This window comes from Drosophila sulfurigaster, chromosome 2L (assembly GCF_023558435.1).
Source record: "Drosophila sulfurigaster albostrigata strain 15112-1811.04 chromosome 2L, ASM2355843v2, whole genome shotgun sequence".
NCBI classification, from domain to species: Eukaryota; Metazoa; Arthropoda; class Insecta; order Diptera; family Drosophilidae; genus Drosophila; species Drosophila sulfurigaster.
The window spans coordinates 18,445,946-18,472,732 of record NC_084881.1 but is presented as its reverse complement, the minus strand read 5'-3'; the positions used below and the strand labels follow the sequence as shown (position 1 = coordinate 18,472,732).

Genomic DNA, 26,787 nt, shown 5'->3' with positions numbered 1-26,787 from the left:
GAATACAGAACGTAGAACCCATGATGATGACGATGATCTCAGCATGCACAAACTGCATGAAAAGCAGCCATCAATGTGCACAGTGTACAAAGTCGGACAGAGTGTGAGCCACTCAAATTATCTCTCTCTCTCTCTCTCTCTCTCTCTTTATCTCTATCTCACAAAGCTCTGTGTGCTCTGGGCCCGGATTGCATAACGTTGCGCTGTAATGAAGCGTCAATCTGCGTCGCAACCAAGTCCACAAAGAGACCGGAATCGGCTGAGTGGAAGCGCTCGTTGTGTGAATATTTCATGGTCACCCATACAGGCACACATCTGCTCTCTCCCTCTCACTCTCTCTCTGTTGCTCAGTTCCTATGTTTGGTGAAAATATTCGCTTTGTAAGCGAACTGAAAACAACAACCAAACCCAAACGGCAAGCAAAAACTAACAACATCCCAACAACATTGCTATTGTAAACTTTTGCAACTGCAACAGAGAGAAAACACACACACCAAAAAAAGATGGCAAAAGGCAACACAGAGCAAAAGGATAAATACCCTTTAAAATGGTTTTCGAAAAAAGGAATTTACTACCTAAAGCCCGGCTTAATTTGCAGTAAACTTAGAGAATAACTTCGTGTGCATCACTTTTGAGTTACACCACATTAAACTGGCGAAATTGCAAAGCACAAAATGGTCGGCTGAAAATAATGCAATTGCCTTTTAGTCTAGGTGCTTTCCCTTTTTTTCCCACAATTGTTGGAGCAGAAATACATATGCAAACGTATGTCTAGTGCAGTAAAATGTTTTTGCTCTGGTATTAACCGCAAACTTTACACTGTGCATTAAATTAAATTACATTTAGAAATGGCTTCAATTAAATGTTGTGCAACTTTAAAAGGCAGTTAGCGAGTTGCCAGTTAATTAAAATAGTTCTGAGTTTACTATTGGTGAAATTTTCCTGAGCTCATAAATTTAAAAAGTATTCAATAAAAATTCGTCAATAGAAAATTCACATTTAAAGTAAAATGCTAAATCTAGTTGTAAAATACGTAGAATTTATGAAGGCAGTTAATTTAAGCCACATAAAGCTTCAAGCTAAAATAGTTCTGAATTTAATATTAGTGTAATTAATTACTATTTATCACTATGAACTATTTTTTACATATTTGAAAAGTAATCTTTAAAAATTCTTAGATAGAAAAATTACATTTGAAGTTAAAGTCAGGTAAACCAAAAAATCCTTAAAACTGTGAAGAATATTCTTAACCTAAATGGGTAGCTGGTATCTCAAAATGAAGCACACTCGACTGTCAGGGAGTCAGGGAAATAAAAAAGTGCAAACTTTACAGGAACATTCAGGCAACATTCACACATTTAATTATTTAAATAAATAAATGCAATAAATGGCCGCTGGTTAAATTTTCATGCAAGTGAATTCTCTTTCAAATTACATTCTATCGACAACAATTAAAATGTGGAATAATTATTTACCTGTTTTTTCCCCATTTGTTTTTACAGCAATTTTCAAATGGTGTGAATTCAAATGCAAATATTTAAACTCGAGAACGCACACACACACATAGAGAAAATCATCTAAATGTGTGAATGCAGTTACAGTTGCAAACAGAATAAAATATATATATATATATAGAGAGAGAAAGAGGGCGAAAACGTTTGCCAAAAATGGTTGCCATGAAAATCGTGTTATACATGGTTATTTTGTGTGGCAAAATGGAACGGCATTTGGGCTGCCAACATACATATGTGGAAAATGAAATTGCGTGTAAATGTCGAATACATAGTATTTTATTGCATTATTTGTTTGTAAGAACAAAACTCGAGCTCGACATCGCAACATGGTGCGTATGAGTAATGCGAGAACATTTGGGTGTTAATTTCTATCTTCACACTCTTTCATTGGAAATGCAACTGAGTCAGCATTGGAATGGCACAAACTGGCACCAAAAACAAAAAATAAAGTAAAACCGGCATAGAATATGCAGCTTCCAATTACCTAGCGCAAATAATTTACAGCGCAGCATTAGTCACCTGCTTCTTGATGGGTACTATGGGGCGTATACGTACATATTTTCCATGCCATTGTTATGCAGTCTGTCTGTCCGTTTTGTTGTTGTTTTGTTCGCTCGCTTGTGTGTGGGCGCATTCGTGAGAACCTAGACCATAGCAGGGCAGAACTCATTAAATTCAACTGTCAGCTACATTTTATAACCAATAATTACACCGAAGAGTGTGAGAGAGAGAGAGAGAGCGAGAGAGCAGCAACGATCGTTAAATTTATTTGATTTTTTATTAGAGTAGCGAGCGATGCAACAAGCTACACACGTTTCCAGTGACCTTGAACTTGATATTAGATGCAACCACACAAACACTCCTCGCCGCTGTGTAAAACCGGTTTTTGGTATTGTATTGTTGAATTGTCTTTAGGCCGGGCCAGAGAAACCGACAGAGACCGACTGAGTGGCTAAGGGACTGCAATAATACAAGCATCTAGTCAAGTGCACACTCAACAAACACACACACACACACACGCACACAAGTCTGTGATCCACTCACGTCAGCTCTCTTCAGCTCGAGTCATCAAAATTGAATTTAAAGATACTTTATGGTTTGGCCAAAGTAACTTCTCCAACTGCTGCTTCAGCTTCAGCTTCAGCTTGAACTCGTGCTTTACTGTTTCTGTTGCTTCGTCTTCTTCTGCTGAGTCATATCAAAGAGGCAATGCCAAATATTTGGCTGGTTATGTGCGTTTAGCCAAAGTAAACAGTTTGCCCAGGATCTGCTTAGGCTTAGGTTTCCCTTTAAGAGTCTCCGTCTCTAGTCTCTGCATGTGTGCTCAAGTGTATACAAATATGTAAATCTATCTGTGTGGGTTGCCCTTCCAAAAGGGCACACAAATACGAGTCTAGATAAACTTGACTTCGCCCCGTTGTTGTTGTTGTTGTTGTTGCCATCTTTTGGGATAGGTTCATGAAGCTGCTGAGGCCAACAATGATTGGACTGCTTGGTTGCTCTCTAGGGCTGGGGTTGGAGTAACCAAATGTCAAGTGCTGGCAACGGTTGGCATGCTACAAATTGTGAAGCAGTGAAAGTGACCTTTCAACCAAACAAAAAAAAATCAAAAAACCAACACACACACTTTTTTGAGTAGCTTCCATTTCAATTGCCATGTCAACGCAAAAGTTTCGACAACGTAATTGTACAGTAAATTGCCTCAAGGAGCTGCAATTAATTTGCATCCACTGTAGAGTATTTATGCTATATAATTTATGGTTTCATTTCATACACGAGACTTTTGAGGAAGCAAAGAATTTAAGGGATTTTAATATAATAATATTATGAATACTTTAACTACTTTAAATTTAAATGAAATTTAGAACAATTTTAGGAATATATTACCTACTTCATATTAAAATCCAATTATCGTCAAAGCAAATATTTTGCAAATTCAGCAATTGAATAAATATAATTTGCCATTTTTTTATGAGCAGCAATAAGTTAAAAACGTGTTTATACATTATTTCAACTTCACAGAATTAAATTATTTATTTAAAACTAATTAAAAACCGCAGCATCTATTAAAAGTCGATTAGTTATCATTTAATATGTATTGTTTGATTTAAGTTAATACTTATATATTTTAAATTGAGCTGTCTTTGAAATTGCATTAGCTACACCAACGAAATTCGTTGATTGCATCACATAAAGTTTCATTTATTTTCAAGTCTATTAACAAACAAAAAGTTTCGCCAATAGTTGTGCTACGCTCTTCTTAAAGTTCAACCTTTTTTCGACTAGCAAATTGTTAAAAGTTTTTGCTGTGACAGGTGCTGACACGTGCTTGAGTTTAGCACATAAAATAGTTGCTAAAATTAAATTAATTATAGTGTGCGCTCTGCATTTTTGCACTTCAACTTTGCAACTAAACTAAACATTAAGCAACACAATGTATAGCAAATAGTTGTGAAAATTGATATAGACATTATAGATGGCTGGCAGTAAATATTTAAAGGTGAAATATTGAGTGAATGTTCCGTCAGAAGACAGCGACTGGCATGGCCAACAATAAATTAAATACAAATTATACTTTGATGCCGCTGTCGCTGTACAATTTATATTTAATTAAGGCTTATTGCGACATTTCGGGTGGGTGGTTGAAAAGACCGATGGACAGATGGACAGACGGACAGACGGATGGCTGACCGTCTGTGCGGTCGTTGATGCGCCTTTAAGAACAATGCGAGAATTAATCATTGGCGAATTAATGCCGATGCTGATGGAGACGCAGTTGACATTGCCAAAGAGAAAGAGAGAGAGAAAGAGAGAGAGAGAGAGCGAACAAGTGATCGCATAATGCTTATATACGAGCACGGGCTTGTATTCTGTCAGCTACTTGTGGCTATTCTTTATTAACCAAGCCTATTGTTTATTAACGCTGCACTTGGGCGCTGCAACGAGTCGTATAATTTCGTTTAAATTATTGCCAATAATCACATAAATGACAATGATGACGATGATGATGATGATAATGTGGATTGCGTGCCATGAGAAAAATGAAATGACCGACGACGCATCATTAAAAAGTGAGAGAGAAAAAAATGAAAAGAAATCTGACATTGATGGAAAATGCAGTTCACATGTGCTTCGCGACACATTTCACAATTTCCCCCTTTTTGTCACTTAGAAAATGTATTTTATGTCGTTTCATTTTTGTTGCAATTTGATTTCCGCATCTTTTCACTTCATTCTTTGTGACAAACTGCTGCAGTTGAGTGAACCATGTGATGCAGCATCAAGGTGGCAAATAGCTACACTGCATGACAGTTAACATCGCAATAAACTCGACAAACTACTTACTGCAATTCTCGAACTTGATTTTTATGGCATTCGAAGATTCCAGTTATAGAATATGCGTAAAATGTTTGCAGCTCTTATCGCTCGCATTTGTCAACTAAAAGTGAGATATATTCTAAATTTACAAATGTGCTCAGCTTTAACAGAAAATAATACTCAAATTAACTCAACCTTAGATGTTTTGTTTGACGATTTGGCATATTTTTTGCTCTGTGGTGTATTTAAAATGTAATATCGATATACCAAAAATAGAATTTGGTATATTTTAGTATATAAATTATATATATATATATATATATATATATAATAAGAATAATAACACAGGGGTTTCACTTTATATCTCTGTGGTATATTTGAAATGTAATAGTATATCGATATACCAAAAATAGAATTCGGTATATTTTTGAATTGTTTTCAGTTTATAAATTAGATATATTTTACGAATAAGACCGCAGGGTTTTCGCTTTATTCCTCTGTGGTATATTTGAGATGTAATAGTATATCGACATACCAAGTAAGTCAGTATGTAAACTAACTATTTTAAGAATTACACCACACGGATTTCGCCTTATTGAAAATGAGTAGCGTGTATCACTCGACTCTATACATTCATAGTTGATTTAGAATGCCATAAAACAAGATCAAAATGCTAACACTTTAAGCGTAATTCTTTAATTGTAAAAATTGATAAATGAATTTAAAGTTAATATAATTTAAAACAATCATAAATTATATATTAAAATATTCACCCATTTTAAAATGCTTCTTTAATCCGAAAATTACACTTTCAATGCACTCTCAAAACATTTCCATTATACTGACTCAAGCCGTCTGATAAGAACTCCAATTTCTATTGACGTCAAGCGGTCAGCTTAAAATATAAAATGCTGTAATTATTGCCGCTTTAGAGAATGCTGATTACAAACATTAGCTGAGAAGGTCACAAAGAACTTGGAAAACTCTTGTGTTGATATTTCCATTTCGATTTGGACTATTAAAAACCATCAAAAAGAAAACAACTTGTGTGTGACACACATTTCTTTGGGTTCTGAAATGAAAATGTGTTCGAGTGCTCGAAATAGCGCCAAAAAGTAGAAAGAAAGAAAGAAGCTTGGAGGGGGCGAGAGACGGAAATATGAAAATAAACAAATTCCATGACAATGACCTCCTAAGCAGATAAATTGAGCTAAACACGAGTGAAATGAGCAAACATTTAAAACAAATGCCGACAAATAGACGAATCTATATACAAGAAAATAGATGAACAACGGTAGCGTAAGCAATGAGTAAATACTATTTATACATACATATATAAATACTACTACTATATCATATTTTTTGATCTATATTTGTTTGTTATAGTCAAACAAGTCGCGGCAAGTTCACTGTACGGAAATAACAAAACACAAAATCGAAAAATACAACAGCAATAACAACAACAACAAGCGAATGTGAGTGCATAGAGCGAAATCAAAAGCAAAGCGAAATAATATTAATAAGCAAATATAAATAAATAATACAATAATACAATTTTGAAAACGTCATCGTTGTGTGTGGGCGCCAGCTGATTAATTAAAACACGACACAAACTGTCACAAGTGCAAGCGAGACACTCAAAGTGTGTGCGGGCGGGAGAATGAGAGAGCGCCAGAGAGAAAGAGAGGAAGAAAGCAAGCGCTAGAAAACGTAGCGAGTGATGCCTCAAGTAGGGAAGATTAAATACACTACATTAATAGTTTAAGTGCGACAAGAGTTTGATGAAAAGCATGTTCACATTTTTTAAGTTTTTTTATATAGTTACTAATATTGTTTGTAATGTTGTTATTCAATAATCAAAAGTAATTTAAAAACAAGTAAATATAGTAAATATAAATAAGGGTATTATTCATAAAATATACTAAATAATATACCACAAAATACAAAAATATACCGAAGGCTGTATTTGGTATATTTATATAGAACTATAGAACTCTATACCATAGAGTAAAAAATATACCAAATTTTCAGTCTAAGCAACTAAGAACTGTTGTATACAAAAATTGAGTTGATTTGAATTGAGTGAAATAAATAAAATAGTAATCATAATAATAATTAATAAGGGGCTTTAAGGGGTAATTATTTAATATTATTATTAATTTTATTTATTATATATTTTCTCTTATTTTTTTTAAGTTTTTATTATTTTTAATAATAAATTACCAACTAAACTTTTTAAGTCTGTTTAAAAATTCTTATAAGTTAACAAACAGCAAATCACAGCTCCAATCTTTTTGGCAATCATTTTTATCTGTATGTTTATCCACTGTCAATGCTAAATAATCAATTAATTTGCCAAATAAACTGACCACTTGTTGTACTAACTAGTTGAAAGTTGAAAAGGATGCACAGAGTGAAGGCAGGAGTAGAGTAAAAGGTTAATTTGTCTTGCTTGGTTTGTTGTTATTATGTGTTTTTGGTCATGTCAAACCTGCTGCCAACAAACTTGCCAAAAAAAAGAAACAAAACAAAAGACCGAAAAACCAAAAAAAAAGTGCGAGCTTGGAATACATTTTATGGACATCATCGTTAAAGTAATCAACAGTAACAGCAAGAATCATCATCAGCAGACAACGGCAACAACGACGACGACGACGTCGCATTAAAAAGACAGCAGTCGCAAGAGCCGAAAGCTGAAATAAAGTTAAAAGACTTTAACCAAATTCAAGGTCAACTTCGTTTCAATAAATTGCAAATGAAACGAAGGCGTGGTACAAACAAGGGGAGTGGGAAGCAGTGAGGGAAAAGAAGCGAGAAACAGATCTTGCATCCCCTCGGATGCATGACGCAAATGATGCCAAAGTCAAGCAGATTTACCTGTAAATGAGACGGAGACAGAGACGAAGACGGAGACGGAGACCCGACGATTTTCAAGCGAATTTTTGGCGTGTTAATAAAGATTGTCGAAAATTTAAAGAATGGCTTTGATAAAACAAAAACAACAGCAACAACAACAAGAGCAGCGAAAAAGAAGAACAACTGGTATATTAAATGCCCCTCCCCTGCGATATTTCGACTGCGTTCTCAACTCGATACTCGCCCGGGTTGAATATACTGCATTCATAAGACTCGTAAAGTATGTAATTTTATTTTATTTACCCCCCAAAAAGCGTATAAAGTTTCGCTTTAATTCTCACTCTGAGCCTTTGCAGAATAACAACAAACAGAAAAGAGACAACCATAAAAAACCCCAAAAAAACAAAAAAAAGTCAACATAGAACGGATATCATCAGTTGCGCACATCCCTATAAAAGCAAAAGACCTAATCAAAGCAAAAGATTTAGCATTTCACAATTTATAGATAATTAAATTTGATGACTTTGCCAGATGAACAACAGCTCAGTACAGTACAGTTAAAATTATAACTAATTTGTATAAAAATCAGTAAGACAACAAAAAATTGTTTACTTGCATCTTTGCGTTTCTTAATAATCGCACTCCTACAATAAGAAATTATTTTTAAACTTGAGGCGAAATTAACTGTAGTCACATTTATTTTTAAATGACAGAAAAGAATGTATTTATTTTAGGTAAGCTTGGTCTCTTTTCATTTCAAAAATAATTCACAAATTATGCATACAATTTGTGTATATTTCTTTATAATTTAAATAATAATAAAATCACACACATATTATGCATTCAATTTGTGTTTATAATAAAATAATACAACTTTTTCTTTTTGTTTTTTAATTAATATTCATTTCATTTTAATATTCCCTCAAAATGTAGTCCACATTATTGTATTGAATATCTGAACGTAGAGAGTATCTCTTAGTCACAACCTTTCTTTGATCACCCGTTTACACGCAATTGCATTTATAATCATATTTCTTAGTAATTACTGCTTAGTTGTCTCCGTCTCTCTTTGTTAATCCCTGCTCTCTCTCGCTCTTTCTCTTTTCAATTGCCTCTGCAAAAAACAAGACACCGAGATCTCTGCATGTATAAAAAGCTGTATTGTATGTATATTAAGCATTTATCGAACTCTGCGCTTAATTTGTTTATTTTACCTGTTAACCAATTTATTTAACTTAAATTGTTTATATGTCGTTGGCCCAATACAATTCTGTTGTTGTGGTGGTACGATCTGAGATCTGGTCTGGTTTCTACGTCTCCTCCGGTCTGCTTGTATATTTTACGAATACTCTCCATACGAGTAAATCCATAAGCAAGCACATTTAAAATGAGCTTCGCAGCTTAAACAAGTTCAATCAACTTTGCACCGCAGCACCAACAGCAAACCACAACAGCACAACACAATTGATTAATTAATAAATTATTTATCGAACAGACATTTTATTTGGTGTTTTTTGCTGCGCTCATACATGTGATTGAGTAGTTAGCCAGCCTAAAATACATAAAAGTGAAATAGAAATTATTGTAATATGAGAATGATTCAATAAATTAGATAAATTAGTTAGTTTCTTTAGTCAATATGTTATATGCTTATTATATTTCTTTTTGATTAATTTTGATTAATCTTTTTTAACCAATAACTTTTAGTAATATTAGTATTAGTATGTTAGTATATTAGTATATTAGTATATTAGTATATTAGTATATTGGTATATTAGTATATTAGTATATTAATATATTAGTATATTAGTATATTAGTATATTGATATATTAGTATATTTGTATATTAGTATATCGGTATATTATTATTTTAGTATATTTGTATATTAGTATATCGGTATATTATTATTTTAGTATATTTGTATGTTAGTATATCGGTATATCGGTATATTATTATTTTAGAATATTAGCATGTTAGTATATTAGTATATTTCTTATTATATTAAAATATTTAGTATTATAAGTACATAATTTAAATTGTTTTTAAATTATATAAATTTATTTGATTCAATACTTAATATACGTTTCCACATTTTTAATATCTTTGGGGTATTTCACGATGCAATCAAAATCAGTTACAGCCAAGCCCCTACTGTACCCCCTTTTGCGGATTTTCAACGACCACAGGGTATAGAATATATTTAGCAGTAACAAATTGAATGCACATGACTTGGCTGCATTAGAAGAAGCTGAAGGGGTTGCTTCTGCTGCTGTGCTGAAAATCTTTAATAGTTTAACTGCGTTTGCGAAGATTGCAACTGTATGCACACACACACACACACACATACACTGATACATACACACAAACACAGAAGAATATACTATATGCACATATATTGACTGTAGCTATGAAAAACCTAAACATTTGCACTTCGTACACTTGTTAGAAACTGAGTAAGAAAGAGGCTGGCCGAAGAGCAGGACGGCGCAGAAGGGGAGTGGCGGGAGGTAGGCAGGCAGCTGCATGGTTTATCGCAGCAACAGCAGCAGCCAAGCTCCTCCAATATGCACTCGAATGCCCTTCATGCACCCGCCTCCCTCCCTCTTTGAACAGCTATCCCTCTCGCACTCTGTCTTACTACTCTGCTCAGTCGCTCTCTCTCTCTCTCTCTCTCTCTTACTCTTTCGTTCGCTCTGTCGCGCTCTTCTCGCTTGAACTGTGTCAATGGCCTTGAAATTGTTTTTGCGCCATGCGCTGCTTAGTTGATGTTCTTGTTTTTTTGTATTTACATTTGTATTTGTTGTTTTAGTTGTTGTTGTTGTTGTTGTTGCTATGGCTGTGGCTGCTCCAACAACGAGATTAGTAAAAATATGGCACTTACTTAGTGCAAGCTTTGCGCTTTGTAGGTCGCCCATAAGGAAATGCAATTTAACGCCGTACCACGGTGCGTATGATTAACGTGCCTTCGCTAAACACATACGTATACAAATGTGCATAGCACATTATACATATGTACATAAATGATTTGTCGATTTGTTACGAGTGCATATTGCATGCTTTGAGTCCATTAGAAGTTCTGCTTCAGTTATATGTAGGAAGTGGACAACTTTTGACTTTAGCTTTTTGTGGTTTTCCATCAATGTCATCATGAATCTGTAGCACAGAAAAAACTAATACATAATACTGCTGCACAACAAGGTCAAAGTCAACGACAACTAGCAGCTGTTCAGCGCTGCTTTTTTCCTTTTTTTTTTTTTGTTGTATTATTTGTTATTATTATTATTATTTGACTGGTTTTGTTTGTCTGTTTACAGCCAAAGCTCAGATGCTGCTAATGATAATGACACCAAGCACTGGCTGATGAGTGTGTAACACCACCACAAACTCGACACTCAACACTCGACACACTCATCTAACTCGCAGTGTAATTGGTTCGATTTCATTGCTTTTTCTTTTTGTACATAATTGCGAATAATATTGAACTCCATGGCATTAGTGGAGTTTTTGCTGTACTTGTAATCGTTCTATACTTGTACATAGGATTATGAGTTTAACACATATATAGTATATTAGTGTACTCAATGGCATATAATATAATTCAACATATATAGTATATACAGTATATTGTTTAGTATGCTAAAAAGCATAACTCAATGCATAGCTATTCATCCCTCCACCATTAGCATAAATTTCAGTTTATCAACTGTAGTATTTTGGTACACAAGGAAATTCTCATTCAATACAAAGCATAATTTTCAGTATATACTCAAGATCGAGCTTAGTATTTTTCATGATTAAATTAAATTCCAGGCTGATATTGATTCAATCTAATTTTAAATAAATGATACAACAAGATTAAATTACAATTGCATGATTTCTTTCTCACAAGCTTAGCAATTATATTTGAATTAAACAAATGCATAAGAAATTCCATAGTGAGCATAGGTAACATTATACTTAACATTAAGTTTAGTATTTTTCAATATTAAATTAGATGCTTGCACTCTCTCAATCGCTTGTCTCTTTTAAATAAAACAAACAAAAAATCTATATATTTAATATTAAACTTTCTTTCAATTTAAGCTGCTGCTTTAATAGGGAATAAAATGTAATGGATTTCTTCATGATTTTATAAATACTTCTATTACTCTCTGTCTCTCTCTCTCTGTGAGGTTTATTTGGCGCACCTTGCTAAGAACTCAGTTAGCTTCTTTCTCTGACAAATTATTAAAATTTATTCGCCAGTCAGCTGCAGTTTTATCCCATTTATTTTTTTTGCAAACTGCTACCTGTCAAGATTTGAAGTTAAGAAGCATTCTTCTACAAACAGCTTAGCTCATAATTAAGTGAAGATAAGTTGAAGTTAATTCGAAATACAAGTGCACACAACTTTTTGGAATGAAACCACTTTTCTTTGGTAATTTTCATCATAGCATTAACGCTCTCTGATCTCCACCTGACTGCCTGACACCTGACAAAAGCGTTAAGCTCAATGTAAATACGCCATAAAAATTTCTAAAGTGCTGCAGCCAAAACCAGAGATAGAGGAAGTTGGAAAGAGAAAGCGAAAGCGAAAGACGTAGAGAGAGAGGGAAAGAGCGAAAGAGGAGAGCAGTTGCTGCATACTCATGGCCCTTTAAAGTCTGGACCACTTAACCGACGGACGCCTCGCCTCGCCTTGCCTCGCCCTGCCTTGCCTTGCCTCGCCTTCGGTGCAGCGCTGTTAAACCTTTGAACCCAAGTGCGCTAGAGGCTGCCAGGGTTGAAAGTGAGAACTTCAGAAAAGACAAGTGCAATAACACGGGTCGCCAAAATTAAAAGATTAATCCGCGACAAGCGCGACATGCACGAAACAAGCAAATGCTCCAAGCGAACCATAAACAATGTGCGCGAGAGATGTTGATTAAAAATAATCAAATTTATACTTATTACTTTTGCTAAAGTATTTGGGAGGCCTCGTTATTTATGGGGCTGGCAAAAAAACACACAAAAAAACACAAAAAGCAGCTTCAACAACTTGAACTTGAGCCTGTCAACACCTCAGAGTGTGTGGCTACCTTCCAGATTTGTGCGATAGCAGAGACGTTAACATCGACATCGCTGACTCTGACGGTTCGCTCGCCAGTTGGCTGGCTGGCTGGCTGGCTGGTTAGTCTGGCTAACTAACTGCTGGCTGCTTAATTGCCAGCATCAATTACATTACTCATACGCAGTGTTTACACACACACAAACACACACACACAGAATCGTACAGTGGTTGGCCTTACGTCAGTTCGAGAAAAACTAATGTGACATTGCAAGAAAATGCTGTTGCACTTGATGATGCCAACTCAAGATGCATTGAGAACTTCGATATCCAGTTCACCATGGAAATTCAACGGGATGATGTTGACTGTCATTATAAAACCGAAGGCAGCACTTAGTTCCACTCAAGCAATAGAAATATATAGGTGAAGGTTTTAAGAGGAGGGAACAGATTGTGGTAAACAATTTAATAGACTTATTAATTTAGAACTCTTTACATAAATTGTATTAAAGCAAATTATCATTTAGCATAGTACTATATCGAAATACCAAATATAGTCTTCGGTATATTCTTTTTATTTTGCGGTGTATTAATTTGGCATATTTTAGGAATAATGCCGCCCTTTTTTATTGCTTTTATTATGTTGATTATGTGGTAGTAATAAGAGTTTTATTTTAAGTACGCTTCGATGTCATCATTTCGTATAACATTCTTATGATAAATATAACTTGTAAGCTAATTATTTCTGACTTTCTGTTACATAAATATGAAATTTTATAGCGAAGAACTGGAATATTATTAGCCACAGAATATCTAAGTTTATATAGACTTTAGAGTCTCTTGTTTAACTTCTCTTGTTGACTTTCTTAAAGACATTGCTTAAATTTGGCATATGGCGATGTTGCAAACTCGTTCGCTGCTCGGCATTTGTGGCATTGTGGCAAGATTTTCGATTTGGCCAGATGTCGCTGTCGATGTCGATGATGTTGCCGCTGACGTCGGCGCTGACAACGGCGCTGATGACGCTGCCAGCCTTGACCTGGTTCTACTTCTGAATGGCAATATCTTGATTCTCTCACTCTCTCAGTCCGCTGACCGACTTCTAACCTCTGATTTTTGTGAGACGCCTTAAGCTGAAGCTAACGTTGAAGCACTGCCTCTGTCCATTTTGTGGCAAGTTTTTTTTTTTGGGTGTCGCAAGTCAATGACAGATTTCAATTAGAATTTCTGCACGTTCGTGTATTTAGCGCACTCGTCGGATTGTCAACGTGGATTTAACTTTCGTTTAACAAAGCCTAATAGCCCACAGTTGCGATGCCGACAAATTTCATCTGTCGCTTGATGAAATCCTAATTAAAAGCGCGACTTGCATTTCCCATTCACCATTCCCCAATCCCCTTTTCTGCTAGCAGTTGGATTAATGCTGCCGAATCGGCAGCTGTGAGTTAACACTTTAAGCTCCGGCAACAAGCAGAAAAGTAAAGGAAAGAGAGTGAAAGAGAGAGTGAGGTAGGCAGGGAGGGAAAACAGAACTTGTAGGAAGCAAAAGGAAAAGCATTGTAGCAAAGACTCGTCGTTTGCCACTCGGAAGCTGTTGGACAAAACCCAATGTGCTAAAGTTTTCAATTAGGAAATTTTCTCATTTGCATTTCAAATGAATTTTGCGCTACTTGAGCTTCAGTTGTGCGTATCCTAAGTGCTTCTTATTAACATTCTGGCTTGAACTCAACTCAACGCAGTTCGGGTGCGCAACTAAAGATGCAAAATCGTCGTCCCAAATGGCTGACACATTTGTCTCCTGACAGGCGTCTAAATAAATAAATAACATTATTTATAAATGAGAGATCATATTAATACTAAATGTGGCAAATGCTGTTGATAGTCTTTAATTGTATTTGTTCTATTTGCTTACAGGACAGCGATTGAATGCCATAGGAGAAAGGAAACAAAAGAAAACGTGGCTGCCTTCTAAGGTGAGTAAATGCGTTCATATTTTTTACTCTGATTGAAATATTGATAAAACTCTTTAAGCAAAGTTTGAAAATTTAAAAGAGCAGAATACAGAATATTGATTTGTGTTTTTACCTAAAGGATGTGTTTAAAATCATATCAATGCGAAGAAAAGCAATTATATTTTTTGGAATGTTGCTAAATTCAAAAATAAGATAACAATACTTGAATAAAGATTCTAATTTAGTGAATATTTTCAAATTTTCTTCGCTTATGACTACTCCATAACCATTGCAATCTTCTTTATTTCCCTTTGCTTTATTGTCAAAAGAACAATGTTACTCAAATATCAAAAAATGTATTGAAATGAAATTCTATGCTTAACAAAATTGTGTATAAATTTTGAATTTTTTGCAATTCGAAATAGCAAGTACATTTATCAGAGCCATTACTTGCATAAGCATTGATTGCAATACACTTTTACTTTTTGCTCAACATTTGATTTGAAGAAATTAGTTTCTCGAGCACTTCTCCCAGCAGTCGTCACGTCAGACAAATCTTGCAAAATCACCTCAGGGAAACAGGCAGCAGCAACATCAACTGAAACAGCAGCAAACGTCAGAGTTGGGCGGGTCATTCAATGGGCCAACAGAGGTTTGGTTCGATGGCAAAGCGATAACGATTAAGGTGGCGCCCTCTGCAAGCTGAAATATGAGCAGAGCAGTAATAAATAGCATAAATAACAAACAAAGAATCAAACAATAAATCAGCAGTGAGCAAAAGAGCACAAAACAAATAATATAAATGAATTGATTCAAGCTGAATCAAACTGTAAAATGAACACATCGTATGAAGAAGAAGTGCAGAGAGCCATCGTGTTCGCTCGTGCGTGAGCACTCACGCGTGTCATTTTGGCGACAACGTGTTTATGCTGGAAGCTCAATTTCGCATTGACAGCATCATCAATGGTGCAAACGAATAGCAAAATAGACGACGACAACAACAACGACAACGACAACAACACAACGAGACACGCCAAAAGAAAAGCGCCTAACAAGCACTTTAAGCTGACGCCCGTGACAAGCTACCAAAGTGCTCTTCCATTCACAACTATGTTGTATGCTGTATGTTGTGCTATATATGTATGTATGTATGTGTGTTGCCATCCCACCCACGTAGTCCTCTTAGCCTTTACTGTTAGTCAGCCAGGCAAGCATCATCATCAGTAGTAGCATTGATGTTGTCATTATACTCATCGACATCCCTGTCATTACGCGGCACATACAAACGTTGAAACACGAAAACACTTGTCATTAACACATACATCAACACCCACTCCTATTAGAAACACAAGCAACGTCTTGTGCCTATTATTCGAATTAGAAAGACTCGAATATTGCTTCTTATTTTTCAGCATGCTTCTTATTTCTCTCTAATGTATTTGCGTTATAACACTAACCAAGAATACAAAAGTTAGTAGAATACACTACTGTGAGAATATATGCAAATTTTCCAATATTTTTATAATTATAATACTAACCAAGAATACAAGTTTTAGTAGAATATACTACTAGAAGAATATAGTACACAGATTAGAATACTGAGAACTTTTCAATATTTTTCTCAATATACTAAACTTGAATATACTACTATACGGAATAGAATAGAAAATTGTATACTTTACAGAATAGAATACAGCAATTTTTCCAATATTTTTATAATTATAATTCTAACCAAGAATACTAAATATGGTAGTATATATTACTAGAAGAATACTACAGAGAATAGAATAAACTTGCATTATTTTAAACTACGTGCAATAATATAATACACTACACAGAATAAAACAAAAAATAATATACTATACAGAAAATTATTATAGACTACTTATAATAATAGAATTTACTATACAGAATAGAATAGAAAATTATATACTCTACAGAATTGAATACAGATTATTTTCTAGTTCTTTTTCTCAAGTCAAGTTTAATATCTTGACTTATTATAAACCACTTATAATAATATAATATTTTATACTGAATACAATCGAAAATTCAATACAGAATTGAATAAAGATAATTTTCCAGTTCTTCAAGTCAAGTTTAGTATCTTGACTTATTATAGACTTGTTTTAATAGAGTATTGTAGATGTGTGCATCATTTTTTGTTAGTGACACAAGTTGACAACTGTGAACGGGCAAAAAAGTGCATTGTACCCAATTCCATTGACTTTTCTAGAGTTTGCCATAATCAATCCTCAACTTGCAGCTCTTAGTAAACAGCATCGCGACAGAAATGCTTCTCAAAGTATTAGTTCAACTTGAGTGATAAATGATAGAATAAAAGCGCTGTCAGTCCTGGCTAATCAACCCTTAGTGCTCCTCTAAACTGGCACTAAACTGGACTTTACGTCTTCTACATGTTGCCTTTAACAAAAAGAGGTAACAATTTCACTTGGCAGCTGATAAGGCCATTGAGGAGGTTTCAAGAATTCAAGTAAATACCTGCTTAGCCTAAAAGGTTTTCAGCTCTTTTCGTCCTTCGTCTTTGGCGTTTGGCATTGATTGTTCTTATTTCGTTTTATCGAGCAATTCTCAACTGCAAAGATTACGCTCAATAAATCAAACATTCAATTGCTATGTCGACGTGTTCAATAGCACACATACAAAAATCCTAAATCACGTTTGAATGGCTGCTCAAAAAAGCAGACAGAACAACAACAACATCAACAACAACAACAATTACAATAAGAACAACACAAGAAACAAGACAAACAAAGCATTGTGTTGTGGTCTACCTTAGGCAAACGGTAAAAAGCTTCAATTTCTACTTGAAATTGCCAGAGAAAAAGGATAAAGCATAAAAGAAAAAAGGTTATTTCTGAGGCGTGTTGGCCTGCTTTGGCAATAAATGCACATTTTCCCCTTTTGATTTTGCGGCTGTTTGTTGTGTTTCAGCCTTCGGCGCAATCCGTAACGTATACGCAGCGTATTGCAGATCTTCTCTGCAGCAAGCAGCAAAAACATCAACAACAAATATCAAATAATTGTTTATCCATTTAGCAATGTGCATTTTGAATGGCTGCCAAAAAAAAAATGCTGTGGCTATTTGTTTACAAATGTAGGTGGAGAATAAGTCGGAAAGTGAAGAGTAAGAAATTACAATACTCAATTGTAGTAGACTCTAAGATATCCTGGAGTATTAAATGTAATGAGTATGGAATGCTTAATTTCTTTATTCAAATATGCACATTCATTATTTTTTATTAATTTATAATCTAATGAAGTAAGCAATGTCAAATTAGAAAATAAGCTGCAATATGTTGTGTTGAATTTTAGCAAACTTAACAATCCTCTTCACAATCTCACTTATTTCTATAGTAAACTTTTTGCTTTCATTAAACTCATTTCCATTGCCAACATTTCGAATTGCATTTCAATGATTTCTTAAGCTCAAATCCTTTCATCCGTTTTCCCATTTTCTACACATAGAATGAATGTGAAAACAAAATGTGCAAAATTAATGAATATTTGAATCGACAAGCAGCTTGCAACGCCGCATGTGGCATGTGGCAGTGGCAAATGCAATTTGCAAATCATTTATTCTACGAGATTTCAGATTTTGGGGGGAAAACTCATTGAAATAAAATAATCATCATAGTACATATATAATGCACAAATAATAAAGTAACTCCCACATGCGAATGCATGAAGCTTCTCAGTTCGCTAGACTCCCACATGGTCAGTGCAGTCGTCACTCCATCGACTGTCGCCCCGCCCCCCACTCTCCGCCCCTTGTCAGTTCTTAATGCAATTTGCGGGCTTTAATAGTTGTGCGGCATGATTGATGCGACAATGTCGCCAGCCTTCCAGTTGAGTCAACAAAGTTGAATGCAGACTGCAGCATTTGCATGTCATATTATCCACGTTTACTATATATGTATGCACACTTATATATACACAAATTGTGCTATATAGAAATGGAAATTATTCAGGTTAAAAGAGCAATTCACACGCACTTGTTAACAAGCACGTCCAAGTCCGAATGCACACAAGAAAACACATTCGAAAACAAGACGAAAAACAAAAATACAAAAATTGCCAAGCAAGCCAATGAGGCAAATGTGACTCTGGGGAAAATTAAAATTTTCTACACAATTTGACAGCAGACGATAACAGCTGCTTCACAATGTTAACGTCCACTGCAGTGGCCGCTGTTAACAGCGATGTTACTAACAGAGCGCTGCGCTGTTATCGGCAGCAGCGCAAAGAGCGTCATGCGAATGCAAAGAGCAAAAGCATGCTTCGCTCTCTTTGCTTAATGCAAAGTTACGCGCTCTTTGGTTTTGTAACTTAAGCAGAACTAAGCTTGTTCTTCTGTTAGTTATCAGCGCACAGAGTTGTGCAGCGTTGTGTGATGGCAACCCTAACGGCAAATTGACTCATCTGGCAGTTAGATGAAATGTTCGGTTTTATTTTTGCGTACAATTTTTGTTGGGCAGTCTAAACGAAGCCAATGTTAAGGTTAAATTTAACAATGCGGCAAAATAAAAATAAAAGCTAAACAAATTGTGCATGAAATGGAACGAGTTTGAGAGCAAGTTGGGTTCCATTCAGGTCCTCTGCTGCTGCAACATTTGAAATTTGCCCAAAAATGAAAATTGTGGCAGCAAATTGAATTACCCAAAACAACAATAACAACAAACATAGAATTTGTTGACGGCCGCCGCAGTGAAAACAAAACAATAAAAGTGACGACGACGATGACGAAAAAAAAACGAAATGAGAGCATAAAAGTTGAAAGTGTGCGAAAGAGAAATAGAAACAGCAGCAGAGGCAGAGGCAGGGCAGAAATAAAAATACAAAAAATAAGAATAAAAGAAGCGCGCTTTGGCAAAGTCAAATGAAAATCAGCCGACCCCGAGGGCATTTCCAGCTTCTGTTGCCACTGTTGCTGCTGTTGCTACTGTTGCTGCTGATGCTGATGCTGCTGCTTGTTGCCACATTAGCCACGCCACGCTGTGCCCCCTAATGAGCATGCCAGACATATGCCATGGGCCATGTCCTACCTACTATAATTCTCAGCCCCAAACTCGGTCGGTCGCTCTCTTTCCATCTATTCGTCGCCCACTGACTAAAGTAAAATTGCTAGAGAAAGATGCGTGGGGTGGTTGTGTGTGTGAGAGTGTGAGCAGGTCGGGGGTTAGAGGTTAGATGTCCCAGCATATGCTAGTGTACTTTGTGTGTGCGACAGACGACAGCAGAAACAGAGAAGAAGGAGTGGAGTTCCTTTTTATTGCTGCATTCCTTGGCATTGGGGACCAACCATAAGAATGTGATGTTTAGGATGCGACAGCTGGTCAACGACGCATACCCTGTAGATAATAACCAGTCGAAAAAGGGAGGAAGCTTGTACTATAGACTAGTCAACGCAGCTGGACAACACATTTGAATACTATTTGAGACCATTTGTCATGCCTGTTAACCCCAATTTCTATATATCCACTTTTATCTCTCTACTTACATTATTGCAATTTTAGCATTGCTGCTGTTCCATTTATTGGCATATTACGTATACGTAGCTTTCAAATTTTCCATTACGCATAATTCACATTAACAGGCGGCTGCAAAATCAAAACAACAACAAAGTGCTTTGCAACAAGACGAAGATCTCTGACTGCATGTTGGAACTTTGTTGGCTTTTTTTTCTCATCTGACGTCAGCGCGAGGCGCACATGAGCAAAGTGAGTACAGTGGGCAGTTGGTCACTCAGCTTGTCAGTCATGCAGTCAGTCAGTCAGTCAGTCAGTCAGTCAGTCTGTGAGTGAGTGAGTCAGTTTACAGGCAGCATAATCAAAAGTTGCCTCGCATTGTGCAAAAGTTTTTTGGCGAGCTAGTTTCGCGTCAACGACGACCTCGTCGCCGGCTGCTGTTGCAGTTTTGCTTGATTTGCACCAAATTAAGTTGGCCCCCATCTGTCCGGCAGACCATGCCATGACCTCCCCCCCACAAACATCGCAAAAACACCCAAACGGGAGCCACTAACACAATACAGTTTTGCAGTTCACAGTTTTCACTGTTCTCAGTTCGCAGTTCTTCGAGTTCTCAGTTCTCAGTTTCCAGTGCCCCAGACTGCTTGCTGCCCCGAAAAATGCAATAAAATTAAATGCTTTTGTGTAAAAACTTTATGACTTTGTGTTTATGCTCGCTACACGCTCGACGGTGTCCAGCTAGCCACCGCTTCACCCTCCTCTCTGCAGTCTTTGCCTTGACGACGCCTCTTCTCAGCTCTTTGGCCTGCTTTTGTTTTTGCGACTGCGTCTGCGATTCGCAGTTGTTGTTCTTGTTGTTGTTGTTATTACTGGCATCTCCTCGCATGTGTTGACAGTAATTAATTTAACTGGCATTAATGAAATTTATACGGCCAACACATTGTCTGCCACTTTGTCGTTGCAAATTTGTCCAAATGTTGCAAAGTAGCTGCCAGTCAACTTAACTTCCACGTATTCCCATTTTCACTGCACACTGAGAACCTTAACTAGGGATTAACTTACCTAAAGCTTAACTATAATATCAATATTCCATCAGCCAACAACCATTGTGCATTGATTCCAGGAAGCTAAAAGAGCTAGACATGGGATTAACTTACCTTAAGCTGTGCCAACTGAATTATTGATTGTAGCAATTATTTTACAATTATATCAATTTTCAGACATCGATTACCATGCATTTTACATTCGAAGAAACTGCAAGAAAAAAATTGTCGTTGTTTTTGTTGTTAACAATGAATGAGAAGAATAATTCTCATCGTCAGTTAATTATAGTATCAATTGTTCTCGGACAATGCATAAGAATTATCTTCATTATTCAATTAAATTATACATTTCTTTGTAGTATTATCAGTGTTATTTAATAATAAAGGGAATTCCTCAGTATTTCCAGTAGAAGAATAATTAGGAAATATACTGTTTATGTACTGAAAAAGACTTAGAAATTTGTTGTAGTTATTTATTTATGTACAATTTTGTCACATACAATAAAAACAACAGTAATTATGATTCCCGAGAATTTGTTTGCGATTGGATAAAAATTGTAGAAGTTATTAATGATACGTCTAAGGTATATATTGTACTCTATGGTATATTTTTAAATTAGTACTTTAACGATATACCAAATATTACTTTCGGTATAAGTTAATATATTTTTTTTAATATTAATTTGGTATATTTTCTAAATTTTATTTTTTCTTACTTGTTTTTTTAAATGTAATACTATATCGAAATAGCCTTGGTATTTTTAGTATATTAATTCGGTATATTTTTAAAATATGTAGCTTCCTGCTTTTATAGAATTCATCTTGAATTCATTGATATACCAAAAATTCCCCTTCGGTATATATTAGTATTTTTAGTATATTAATTTGGTATATTTTTAAAATATGTAGCTTTCTTATTTGTTTTAATTGAATTTATCTTAGAACAATTATTTTAATATTTTGAATGTACTACTATATCTGTATACCAAAAATATCTTTCGCGATATATTTTAGTATTTTTAGTAAATTAATTTGGTATATTTTTAAAATATGCAGCTTTCTTATTTGTTTTAATTTAATTCCTGTTTCAATTATTATTTTTATTATTTGATACTCTATTCTAAATGAAATTTTCAACTTATGTATTCCCAAAATAAGCTCTTAAAGCTGCCAAGTTTCACTTGCCATTATCTCTTTCGTTCTTCCGCCCCAAAGTGAAATCATAATTTCAACGCCTTTTGCGGCACGTTTTGCCCTTCGGCAGGGAACGTGCAGAGTAACGCATAAAAATTAAATGCGCAAAAAATAAACTTGCAACGGTTTATGCTCTCCGTCAGCAATCAGTTATAGGGCGTTACCAATTAAACACCTATCTCGATTATGGCCAAAAAAAACTTTGTTTCACACTTGCCAAGTGCAAGTCGAAGAAAAGTCGCAAAGTAAAATTGAACTGCAATTAGCTAATTTTCGTTGCACAACTTTTTTTTTGTTGCTGAAACTCTCGTAAAACAAACAAACTGAATGCAGGCAGAAAGTGTCGTAATTTTGGTCATTTTATCTGACAGCATCGCATCATTGTGGGAGTCGTGAAAAACAACTGTAATTTGTTTGTAATATTTCACAACAAAAGCAATAAATTCGCCAAGTGTCAAAGTGTGTGTGCAACAAGCATTCAACTTGGCATTGGCATCTTATTCTTCTTCTTCTCGCTGGAACTTTCTGGAATTAAAAGTTTGTTTTTCGCGCAAAATTAAATAGGGGTAAAGCACACTTATAAACTGGATGCTTGGCTGGGTTAATTTCTGAAGAAGTTTGCTCAAGGGCTCGACGCAAAGATACCCAATCAACACTTGGCTGTGACTGTTAACAGTGGCGTCTCTATGAGAGTGTCTGCTTAAGGGAAGTTGGCGACATAAGTTTAATAAAAGATTCAATATTTCAATATTTTATGCGACTAGTTGATACCCTGCAGCAATTGTTAATAGAATGCTCTCTTTTATTATCCACTCTCCACACTTGGCAGTGACTGTTAACAGTGGCGTCTCTATGAGAGTGTCTGCTTAAGAAAAGTTGGCAACATAAATTTTCCATTTGGTTAAATAAAAGATTCAATATTTCAATATTTTATGCGACTAGTGGATACCCTGCAGCTATTGTTAATAGAATGCTCTCCTTTATTATCCACTCTCCACACTTGGCAGTGACTGTTAACAGTGGCGTCTCAATGAGAGTGTCTGCTTAAGGGAAGTTGGCAACATAAGTTTTCCATTTGGTTAAATAAAAGATTCAATATTTCAATATTTTATGCGACTAGTTGATACCCTGCAGCTATTCTTAATAGAATGCACTCCTTTATGATCCACTCTCAACACTTGGCAGTGACTGTTAACAGTGGCGTCTAGCACGTCTGCCTTAATATAGCAAAAGGAAGTTGACAACATAAGTTTACTTTCATAACTTTCCATTTGGTTAAATAATATTTAGTGAATAATGCAAAATACGCAATATTCAAATAGTATATGCGACTAGTGGATACCCTCTAGCTATTGTTAATAAAATGCTCTCTTTTATCATTCACTCTTTTGTGCTTTCTTCTTCCTGTCTGAGCTTTTGTTGCTCTGTCAGATTTCCCGCTGATTTTGTGTCTTCAAAGTGGTAAAGTGCTTGTATCGTGTTCCAAGCTCTCAATGATATGCAGCGCAAACTGTCAACGTCAACACAGCAGTAGCAACAGCATGTGGAAAAGCCATTTAAAGTGAAATGAACGTTAAGGGGCCAGAGGGCAACTGGCGGGTTGCAATTGGGGGCCACGACTCGCTGCGATAGATTCACACAACGAACTTCCGCTTCCATAGAATGGCAACAGCAACAGCAACGGCAGCAGCAGAGCAAATGGCAACAGGCAAACAAAAAGTTTACGCTTCATAGCACAAATTGAATAAATCATCAGATGTCGAGCTGCTGTGATTTTCAACCGCTTCAGGGGGGAACGGGGCGAGACGAGGCGAGGCGAGACGTTTACGACTGTTACGTGCATAATTGTTGTGTAAAATGGCCAAAAAAAAAACACAACCGAGTCGATAAACTAAATAATATATATAATGCATATAGTATATAATGAGAAGCACTTGAGAATCACTGCAGCTGAGTCAGAAGAATAACCCTTAACGAATTGACCCACATTGCGTATGCGTAATGTAAAAAACTGTCAAACGCACTTAAATATAATATACTGTATATATTATTTTTCAATGCGTAATTACATTAGTTCGAATGCACTTAAATGTAGTTTATTGTATATAGTATATTAAAGTATATTCTATATACTATATTTCATTGTATTTTGAATGCGTCATTACATCAGTTCAAATATACTTAAATATAGTATAAATATATTTTATAGAATATTGTATATTAAATACTAAATATAGTATATAGTATTTGTTATAGTTAACTGTATATACCGTGTTTTATTATAGTATATATATTTTTTTATTATAGTATATTGTATATACTATATTTTATAGTTATAGTATATTTTATACATTTTAGTATTTTTTATATATTATAGTATATTGTATGTACTATAGTTTTCTGTATTTTGAATGCATAATTACATTAATTCAACGGAATCAAAGCCATCGACACTTGCTGCAAGATTGACTTTTCACATTGCAGGGAATTTAAGTGCAAATTAGTAGCAACAATAGGCGAGCCACGAAGACTCGTTGCGAGTGAAATATTTAGCGAAACTATTCAGTTGCCAAACAGGAAACTATTTCGTATACAGAAAAACAAAAAAACCTTGACCATGACCGTGACAAATCAATCACAGCTAAAGCTCTAAGCTGCAGCTGAATGTGAAGCGCAGCAAATCACAGTGATCGCGAAGCTGGTGAATCAGCTGCAAAGTAATTGCGAATCTAATGATCTCAAAGATGTGCTGTAATTGAACGGAAGCTAATTGAATTAGAATGCTTTGCTTTACAATTGCTGCTTATTGTTTGTTAATGCACCCAACTCGAGGTGGAATTAGTCACTCGAGCAGTATGCTTCGCTATGGAGCGTGAGTTTTATTCTCAAATTTTTCACTTCTTGTCTATCTATTCATCGGTTTTCCATTTTACTATCCTTTTAGTTTCTTTCTACTTTTGCTATCCACGGCATCGTCTGTGTGCGCACAACGCAGGACATTCGAAACTTCAATTACAAGTAAACTGAATGTAGATGTCTGCCCCGATATGCCCATCATGAAGAATGTCAAGAAAAACAAGGTTAATTTTTGCTTTAGTCACACTTTTTGCTCAGGAAATGTTTTGCTTTATTTTCTCGACAGTTTTTCATACCAATTTCCATTTGCAGCTGCTGGGTTATTGGTATGCTTATGCCACAACTCCGTTGCCTTTTCGTGACTATCAGCGACGTTGTGCCTCTTACAATGTTCGCAATACCAGTGAGTAAACGCATTTATCAAGTGAAGCAAATATTCCCTAATGTCACTCGTAATCTAGCCTACTTTGATACAAACATTCTGTACACTAACTATAAGAGTCTGACAATTACGTATTCCTGTAATTATGTTCAGAAAAAGGACAAGTGGAATAGTGAGTAGCATAAAATGGAAAAGAAATGATTTGAAATAAGTTCAAACTTTAAATCTTTTCATAGTTAAACTGCGTATGCTAACACGCACTCGAACTCCGATGGCATCGACCATAAAGGAAGCCGTCGACTTCTTGGAGAAGGTAAAGTTTCCTCTCGATACCCTCGACTGGCTCAAGTCGGAAGCATTTTGCTTCGAATGGTATCAATTGAAAATCGAAACTGGTCTGCGACCCAAAAATTTTCAAGCACCTTTCAATCGACCAGGAGACTAAGTGATGTCGTTGTCGTTAATTAATCGAAGTATGAATTAATTGTTGTTACATAAATTGCCATAGAAATGTTATGGAATCGCACAACACAATGAATAATAAAATTGAGGAAATCGTATAATGGCGCACTGGCCAACTTAATTAGCATTGTTGACCACCCGAAATCAATTACTGTGGCAGTTTCAGCCAATTGATTACAATGTGCCACATATGGCTGGAAGTCTGCTCTGTCGCTCTGAATGCTGTTTACTATATCCTGGCATTGACAAGGCGGCATTAATGAATGATGCCCGTGGCCGGGCACTTTGAATGCCCGCCCACAAAAGGCACCAAATCAATTTGTGAGCATCGCTCTGTTGAGTGTTGAGTGGGCGAGAAGTGGGGAGTGAAATGGGCGATGATTCGGGGAGTGAGAAGCGAGGAGTAAGCGTGTTCGCCAGAAAACTTTCCGTGAACCCAAAAATTATCTTTTAGTTCTTTTCTTTGCCTTGGCTTCGGCTTCAGTTTCGTGTTCTGTGGGTTTGTGCGTCCCTTGAAATGGCTTTGGCCGCACAATTTGGCTTTAGTCCCGAGGCTAAGCAATAAAATCAAACTCACGCAGGCGTATGCGTAACGCACAATTATCCCTCATTGAGTGGGTGTGCCTCGTCCGTAAGGGATAACAACAACCAGAGTCACAGCCACAGTCACAGTCAGAGCCAGGGCCATGGCCAT

General features: G+C 35.7%; 1 protein-coding gene and 1 long non-coding RNA gene across 3 annotated transcripts; one reads left to right on the top strand and one right to left on the bottom strand.

Annotated features, from left to right (window-relative positions):
* Positions 1–15,023: 15,023 nt before the first annotated feature.
* LOC133850462 (uncharacterized) lies at positions 15,024–24,944 on the bottom strand. 2 transcript variants are annotated; one of them, XR_009895630.1, is made up of 3 exons: positions 24,817–24,944; positions 21,219–21,410; positions 15,024–15,369 (listed from the first exon to the last, which is right to left on the bottom strand). It is a non-coding gene; the product is annotated as an uncharacterized LOC133850462 (long non-coding RNA). The 2 variants fall into 2 exon arrangements; XR_009895631.1 differs by having other exon boundaries at positions 21,314–21,410.
* Positions 24,945–25,171: 227 nt separating this feature from the next.
* LOC133850461 (uncharacterized) lies at positions 25,172–26,214 on the top strand. The gene is made up of 5 exons (XM_062286565.1): positions 25,172–25,265; positions 25,338–25,473; positions 25,562–25,652; positions 25,711–25,803; positions 25,868–26,214. Exons 1-5 carry the CDS (start codon positions 25,174–25,176, stop codon positions 26,074–26,076), a joined length of 621 nt encoding a protein of 206 aa, XP_062142549.1. The 5' UTR covers positions 25,172–25,173; the 3' UTR covers positions 26,077–26,214.
* The last annotated feature ends 573 nt before the right edge of the window (positions 26,215–26,787 follow it).